Here is a 9,004-nt window from a genome sequence, read left to right on the forward strand (position 1 = left end):
CTAAATGTTTAGACATTTTTCCAAATAGTACTTTAGCCTATGATTTAGTCTAAAATGATTCAATTAATTTCCATTTTCAACATATTTTAAAATAATGTAAATTAATGTGGTAAATATGACAGCATTTGACAACAAATTGGGGTGGCTGTTGGCATTATTTGGGGGTGGGAGCTGCCACCGCATGACACCCTTCTGGGTCAACCCCTGTTTGTCCTGTGGTGCTGAGAATGTACCACTCAGAGCCCCCCCATCATCATGTGCCATGGCCAAATACAAGTGCAAGAAGAAAAAGGCACCTAATAAAAAAAAAACTAGCCAAATTCTCCATGAAATCTGGCGGCACTGCTTGAACATGGACACACACACAGTGAAGGTAAGTGGGGGACTTCTTTCTCTCTGTCCTCCATACACACCCTCTCTCTTTCCCATTCCTCGTCTCAGTTAATAACTTGGCAGTGGGGATGATGACAGTGACATAATGATTATGATGATCAAGACAATGAATATCATTATTTCACAGATTTGAATTATTATCCATCAGTGTATATGTGTGCATATTATGTGGAAGTATAATTGTGATCATGAAAATGATGATTATGATTATTATTACACTATTATATACTCTACATATTAACACTATTGTTTCTTCAATAACTTCATTATACTCTGCACAAAGGGTTCCTTATGTATAAGGAAAGATGGTTAGTTGATATTTGGTACAAACATACTGTAAAAGCAACGAGAGTGTTGAGACTTTTGTGTAGAAGAATTTAACCAGAGGTTAAAGGTCTGTATATGCACTGTTACATCCAGGTACACTACCATCAGCTATAGAAACAGACTGAACAGAAACAAGTTTAATGGTCTCCCTGAAGAGAACAGGGTTTGTTTGTGTGATTTAAGTAAGATTGAAGACCGTTTCATGTTTTAGTGCTCATTATATGATGATTTACAGACTTTACTTTGTTTCAGGAAGGACAATTATGGAAAACTTGAGCTGTGTTTTTTAGAAAGGGAGCTTTTTTTTCCCTTTGTCGAGCTTGGATCAGGGGACAGAGCGCTTTGTTTTGAATGTACTGTAATGTTGTATGTAATGTAAGGTATTTTCTGACAAATGTTTCACCACAGCAACAGTATTTTCCAAGTCCATGTGAGCTGGGTACTACAGCATATGCACGACACACCAACTAACTAACTAGCTACTATTATACTGCACAAAAAGATAAATAGATAATTACAACCAGCAAACACATTTGCAAATCCCAATTTACATATTTTTTGTGTTTTTGTTTGTCTGAAGGGTCCTTCCTGTTCCTTGTATCAGAGAACGGCAACATTCACCACCCTTGAGTTCCTCTCTTCCGACTCTTAGCTATCAACGCTGCAGCAGAACTTCTCACAAGGACACTGCAGGTGGAACAGAGATCTGACCTCAAGTGCCTGTCAGACCAAAGATTCTCATTGGCTCCATGTCAATCACATCCATGACTCGCCACCTTCGGGACAAAGACAAAAGAAGAAAATCAGGCTCAGCAGAAGTAGGATCAGAGATATGAAGATGCATCCTTGGGAAGGTGGGAGCAGCTGTCAGTGAAGAAAGCATTTTTCATGTTGGCCAACCATATTTAGCGTAAGATGTCTGGAGAAAAGAGTGATGGGAGAGGGCAGGATCTGCAGCCTCATCTGCATTTTGAGTCTTGCTAAACAACTAGAGATTAGCAGGTTAATCCAGAATACAGCACGCAATTTCAAAAGGAAAACTGAAAAGAAAAGACTTGAAAGCATAGTCACACCAGCATTTAAAATAACAAAGTTCTTCATTAACATATTACAATTAAATGTCCAGGGTTAGCACATTTGCTCATGGAGGTGAAATCCAAATCTTTCGCATTTTTAGTTAACCAATTCATGGTAATTCACACCATTGTAATAGCAATCATCATAATAATAAAAACTATCATAGCTTATTAGCTGTGTTGCACCACTTTTATATAACCCTGCTCTTCTAGTGTATTAATTAGGACTGTGAGACCATGCAGGTTGGCTTAAAGCTCCTTGAAAAGCTAGTATGTACATTGTACATTGAGTTACCAAGGTTACCTATGGATTTTTTTACCTCTAGCTTCTATGGGGCAGTTTTTCTAGTGACCCCTTGTTTTGTTCCTCTCGCTCCTGTAACGGCAGTAACACACCAAGAGAAGCTACAAGCACCAGTAAAGCCAGGGAAGAAGGAGACTGTTACCTGGATTCACACAAGTAACACTGAGTTTTCTTCTGCCTGTTGGTATTAAGCAGTTTTTTCTTACTTTCTCCATGTGTTTGGAGAGGTCTTGCTACCTTATTCCTAACATTGGGTATAATTTAAAGTGTAACTACACCCTTCAATTCTGCTAGCTCCCTCCCTCTCAGCAAAAGAAAAAAATGCATCGGAGACCTGCAAAGGACAGTAACTTGAGGGGGCGTGGCCTCCAGTGATTGACAGACTGACCACAGCAGTGTAGCAGGAACAGCGTCTGATATTCAGAGCTAATGAGCAGCTGCTGTCCGCGCTGTAAAGAGCCCACTGGAGCTTTTACAGTCACTCGAAGCACATTCACCACTGTTTATAGACGTTTCTGTGTGGTAATTGTGTTGTAGCTACACTAGTGGCTAACTGTCTGATATGTCAGGGTTTGCTTCGGTTAAACCCAGGTTTATGTAGGAGTGAGCAACTAAAATACTATTGAAATCTTCCAGGATAAAATAGATTATTCCCATGATATTTGGGCATTTTAATCAATTTCCAGGTTCTTCAATGACTGGAAAACTATTCTGTAGATTTACAGGGTTTCTAGGATGTGTGGGAACACACATGCGTGGGACTGTCAGTGCGTGGGATCAAGGTAAAGATTCCAGTCTGGTGACACTTCTACAGCCATCTAAAGCACAAGTCTGTACCGGTGTAGCAGAATAAAATAATACTAAACTTAGTATTAGGGTTTAGCAAAAACTAGCAAAAACTCTGTGAATGATGCGACTCAGTCAGTATACGTTTGAAAATGAGTCCCACTCAAAAAGGAGGCTGGGGGAGGTGGGCCGCCATCCCCTAATTAGAGGGCGTTAACAGTACCTCTTGAAACATGTAACACCAGATCAGCTAAGCTTTGTAGCTCATATGTAACAGAGGAGAGGAAGCTGTAGCCTTTAGAGTCTGTACATTAAAACCAAAAATCAAAGCATAATTGCATTCTCCTCCTTGACATGAGTAGTCACTCACTTTCCTTCATTTGAATATTCCACACCACCGTTTGCTTCCCTATGATTATTTTGTGCTCAGTTTCATTTTTCTCATTTTTTATTCGGTGCTGCGTCGGTGCAACCAACATCACTTTATAAACAGAGCTTGCAACACTCATCCTTTTTGGATTATCTGTTGGAAGTTTGTTAAAGTGTTTGTAGGTGGTGCTTTTGTTCGTTTTCTGTTCAACCAGTAGCTACCGATGCTCATGAAAACTACCCAGGTGTCATAGCATTTATTCCTAGCACGCTGCAGTTAGCACTTCCTCCAATGACGCCCATAAAATTTTTTGTTTGGCTATAAAAATGTGTTGACCTGGCCTCACACAAAGCCAGATAAATAACATCATTTTAGGTTTGTGGGTTGTTAACAAAGGTCACATTTTCTTTTAGATTCAATCTTTATAATAAGCAATTTTAGGATCCTCCAGCCTATGTTGAATCACCTTTGTGGATCATAAACTTAACACAGCTGGGAAATTAACATTTATTTAAATTCAAATATGGAATCAAGCCACTACTGACTGCTATGACTCTGTAATACAAATTCACACTGGAGGAAAATACCTGTCTCCATCACAGGATAAACAGCTCTCCATTTATTGCTGTTTGCTTTGGCTTTTAAGGCAGCGGTACGGGAAGGAACGCCATAACAGAGCTGCTTGAGTCACGCTTTTAATAGACTTTATGACCGTGATTTATCCCGCTCCTTCCTGTGTACGCAACATGACACATGAAGAACCATTACTTTGGCTGAATGACAAGATGAGAGAGTAACATTATGGATGTGTTTTGGTTGTATTTGATTTAGATTACACCCTATCTATTTGTTTCTAATGAAGAGACAGTTGAGAATGAAATGTCAAGCTTTTACGCTTTCAGTCCTTCTTTTCCCCTCCTGTATCCAAAATTGTAAACTGATGACTGTATACTACAATAATGAGGCTGCTTGTCTTGGTGTAATAACAAGGAGAAAAAAATAAGCGCTTCCTCGCAGGTTGCAGCACATTTGCAACACATGTATCAACCCGAGTGACACGATGGAACGAGGCCTAATGGTTCTGGTATGGTTTTCATGACACAGAGCCCATTAAGTGAGTAGCGTGTCCTGGTGGGAGTCTCATAGCGCCATTCACATCATGAGTCTAATGTTTAAAACCTAGCAAAGAAGAGGCGGCAAAGGGCTAATGGGCTTTATCTGGAGTACGATTTAGTAATTAGGGAATACTGAAAATAGCGAGTATTTCATGCATGTCATCCTCAAAAAAAGAATGCCAGATCCAGTTGTGTTACTTGGAAATTTTTTTATTTCATTAAAGTATCTTTTCTCTCAGGGTCAAGTAGGAAATAGACTTTACAAATACTTTACATGTCAGTTTGATTGAAACTCATGATAAAACCACCACAGACAAACAAACCCAAACAGCATGACTGTCACTGTAACATGTTGATATTGTGTTTACTGTAGATGGTGAAGGTAAATCATTTATTGGGCAAAGATTCAAACAGGCACCTGCTGTCCTGCCTTAGGACAGTCATTTATTTCTATAGCCTAAATGCAGGAGAAGGAAGATCTTGCACCTGCAGAACTCTTTTGAGTGATGCTATGGGTGACAGACGGAAAACATTAGCGCTGAATGTAAGCAACCTTGGTACAAGCACTAGGCAACTTTGCTTGATGGTGGTTCCAAAAGACAGTGAGATGGAAGTGTTAGATGTTGAATGCACAAAAATCCTGTAATGTGTGATGTTAGTAAAGTGCACGCAGCAAGGTCATATATGTCACCCAGGCTGGTTTCAACCAATGAACATTAAAGCGATGAGATGCTTGTGAATCCTCTAAAGAAAGTAAAGATATTTCATTTGGGGAAGAAAGTCAATTTGGGCTGGCATTTTTATAGCGTATAAGCATCTTGCCTCATGCAGGTTTAAAGGGTTTGTTCACTCAAATGACCAAAACATATTTTACCTCTGGTATCTAACATGGAGATATTTCTGTCCCAATACAACAGAAGGGAAGCTTCCTTCTGGTGTTCCCATCATTAAATAGATTTTTAAAAGCAATCCAAAGTCTCCAGAACCAATGTCCTTGTTACTCTGCACAACCCTTGTAACTCACTGTCAAAGGTTTTCACTATTGACTCTTTTAAATAGAGCTTTTTAATGCTGTGAGCACCACTAACAGATTCATACGGAGACCACTGGAGACCACGCCATAGAAAAAAATATTTGCCTGGAAATCCCTACACAGAAGGCCCTGACAAAAATGCTGAATCTGGCGTTTGCATTAATACAATATCATCCGGCAACTATAGATATATGAATGCTGCATTTCTGTTTACACGCCAGAGTTAAGACAAAATAAAAAAGTCACTGTTGCGACTTTCCAGAGGAGTAAAATTCTTTATCATAAAATTAGAAACTGTTCACTCACGATGTTACTCAAAATTGGCCATGATGATTTGTATTTCATGTCTTGGTTTAATCGCTCCCTCCAAGAAGTTGTATTGCGATCACAACAAATAATGCAGATTCAACATTGCCATTTTGTCCAATCACTGCAAATTGGACCAATCATTCCTGTAGAAAATGTTATTGTTGCCTAAACCCTAACCATGGATTGGACTCGGGATGTGTAAAAGATAAATGTAGTGCTTGATTTACTCAAAAACACATGAACATTATCCGGGTAGCGATTATGTTTGTCAGCACAAAGTAATTGGGAAACCACAACCAGTATTATTTAAATGTATTTCTCAGGAAGAATCAAGACTGGGAAAAAACAATTATTGAAAAATTATTAAAAAATAAATCCCCCAAACGTTTGCTTAGTCTAGCCCTGGGGCCTTGTACTAGGGTAGAGGTAGAGATTTATACCTCAAAAGCATCTATCTGCATAGTTACATAACAAAAGGATTTTTTTTTGGTACTCTGAGTGAACCTACCCTTTGAGGCAACAGGACTTCACAAGGTATAAACTCCAGTGTAAACAAGCAGAGGCCGAGTGAGAGTGTCTGTCCTGAACTGAACAATATCAATAGTAGAGGTGGGTTGAAATGGGAAAGGTGAGCGAACACTTGAACGGAAACCGACAAACTGGGAGTTCAGTGGGATTCAGTTCACGGTGATAGTGCACCAAGAGGCTGGTTGTCACAAAGACTCAGAAGCTTACTTTACTAATATGTTATCAAAAGTACAAACATCATGAGGAGGAAGAAATGACTCAAGTAAACACATTCAAACGTCTAGATCCGCTGGTTGCATTTATGACCCTAAAAAACAGTTGAGGCCAAAAGAAAAGTAAAACTGGAAGTCCAGAGTAAAATATTTAGCTGCAGGCCTTGGGAAACCTATTCCAAACTCTTTGGCATGTACGACCAGCAAAATGTACGGTTTATAATTTCATTTATCTTTTCCTCATCAATATAAAAATTGAAATAGAAAAAAGTAAAACAAAAAAAAAGTATCAAATTTCATGTCTCCTATGGTTTGATATCTTACAATAAAATGTTAACATCAAAGAGTTTTATGCCAAAAAGGCCATATATCAATGCTACAAAAAAATCTAAGCCTTTATTTACACAGCAAGTCATTTCTGTACAGGACATTCATTTTTATTACAGAACACACTCATGGCTCATACATCCTAAGTACACACTGATTCCGAAGCAGAAAAATAGGATTTTTAGGTACCGCTTGTAGGGGCGACCAGGGCAGATGTTTTTTGTTTTGTCCTTTTCCTGTGACTAAGTCCCTTCATTTTCCACGTCACATAAAGTCATTGAGCTCTGCCTCGAGGGCTGCGGCCATCTCGTCCGCCTCTGAGCTGCTGCCGCCTTCTTCCTCGTTGGAGTCTTTAGAAGACTCGTCAGCAGATTCTTCAGCCTCCTCTTTCTTCTCGTCGTCCTCCTCCTCCTTGGCTTCATCAAGCTTGCGTTTGTGGCCCCTACAGAGATAACAAAGGATGATTTAGAAAGTAAACCTTTAATCCCAAATAGACATCTGCAAAATGTTGTTCCTGTTCACCTCCATTCTATGGAGCTAAACAAACATTCTGGTGGAGAAGCAGGTTCGCATCTCAGCTTTGTTCAACATCGGGGAACTTTGACTGGCGAAGTTGCAGCCTCAACCAATAGTCAATGCTGTATGTGGTTGACCCCTAAAACGGACTACAAACCAGAAAACTGGGTACGTCTTTTATGAATAAACTAATGAGCTGATCGTTTGCTAGCTGGCTAACCAAAAAGCTAGACAGAAACAGATTCCTATGTAGTTAGCTACAATTGTTAAGCCAGCATCTGAACTGATGTATGTATAATCAAAGTTTATTGGGAAAGCTTTAGGAGGCTTGTGCTGCTTACCCGAATATGATGTTTTGCTGGAGTCTAGAGCTGTACCTTTTTTTTGAGAAGAAAAATGTCCAAAATTCTCTCATTTCAGCTTCTTAAATGTGAATATTTTCTAGTTTCTGTAGTCCTCTATGAAGGTAAACTGAATATCTTTGGGTTGTGGATGAAACAAGACATATTAGGATGTCACCTTGGGCTTTGGGAAACAGGGATTAACATTTTTCACTATTTTCTGACAATTTATAGACCGAACAACTGATCAATTAATCAGGAAAATTATCGACAGATTCATTGATAATGAGAATTAAAGTAAGTTGCAGCCCTACCGCAGAATAAGACCAGGTTGAAAAATAGCTAATTTTCCTTTAAGACAGACACGAACCATTCCCACACCTGATCGTATGACTGTAACTCTATGGTCTGCCAGCGGTCTCTGCTTTCAATTTTCTAATTAAAAAGACATGGTGGCTTCTGGGAATCAAAAGCACCAAAATCAGAAAGTTTCTGAATGAATGCAAGGCAAGAAAAAGATCTAGTTCTAAGTGTTGTCCAGGAGTTTGTAGAGGCGTCATCATCGAAATATTTGCTGACTGGTCATGTACGTATCTGAATCAAATCTCAAATGGATGTTCTCTAGCTCACAAAGTGAGCTCTCGAGATGTAGTCAATAAATAGTGATTAATAATGAATGAAAAAATAAAAGACCAGTTGTTTCTCTGGTATATGAAAGCAATACAATCCCCAGTTAAAAAAAGAAAACATAAAAAGAAAGTGAAAAATTTGCTGCACTGCTTGTTCAGCACAGCCACATCCCCTGGAGAATACCACAATGCAATTAACAAGGGCTTGCTCTCCATACAGACTGTATGCAATGTGCAGCCAAACTCCCTCCGAGCTGAAGGACTGAGAGGAGCTGCTAGGAGAAGGCCCTCCAATGTTAAAGAACAAAGCAGTACAGTGTTGATGAGGTATTCAGAGCAATCGGGAAAATACAGAGGGAGGAGAGGTAAAGATGGTTATGAAGAGCAAAGAAGAGGACATAAGACGGTGATGCCTTTGGGAAAAGAAAGCGAAGTGACGCAAAAAAAAAAAAAGAAGAAATCCAAATCTCATAAAATTTAAGTACAAATGGGGCCCATGATGCACTAAAGATCCAAACCACTCTGGATATGGTCACATTAAAATCAGGAAAAAAATGCTGTGTCTCAATTAACGGCATAATTACAGAACCGAATATAACCTTCCAATAAAGAAGTCATTGCAAATTAAGAGTCTGAGCAAGCACTCGATTCCAGCTTTTAGTACTTGACATTTTTCAATAGTCTGTGCTATGGACACTCTTCAGTCAGTACCAAAAGAGTACCGAGGTTCAAAACAGA

The 9,004-nt window shown here is 39.2% G+C and overlaps 1 protein-coding gene across 2 annotated transcripts in view; it reads right to left on the reverse strand.

Annotated features, from left to right (window-relative positions):
• Nucleotides 1-4,574: 4,574 nt before the first annotated feature.
• Nucleotides 4,575-9,004, reverse strand: part of ctdp1 (CTD (carboxy-terminal domain, RNA polymerase II, polypeptide A) phosphatase, subunit 1) — a 64,106-nt gene continuing 59,676 nt past the window's right edge. For both annotated transcript variants that reach the window (XM_035681264.1, XM_035681263.1), the window contains exon 13: nt 4,575-7,222. In XM_035681264.1, coding sequence (XP_035537157.1) covers nt 7,045-7,222 — 178 coding nt within the window. In that variant the 3' untranslated portion in view covers nt 4,575-7,044. The remainder of the gene's footprint in view (nt 7,223-9,004) is intronic.

The sequence above is a fragment of the Morone saxatilis genome, unplaced genomic scaffold (genome assembly GCF_004916995.1).
Source record: "Morone saxatilis isolate NCDOM2014 unplaced genomic scaffold, NCSU_SB_2.0 Contig9, whole genome shotgun sequence".
Taxonomy (NCBI): domain Eukaryota; kingdom Metazoa; phylum Chordata; class Actinopteri; family Moronidae; genus Morone; species Morone saxatilis.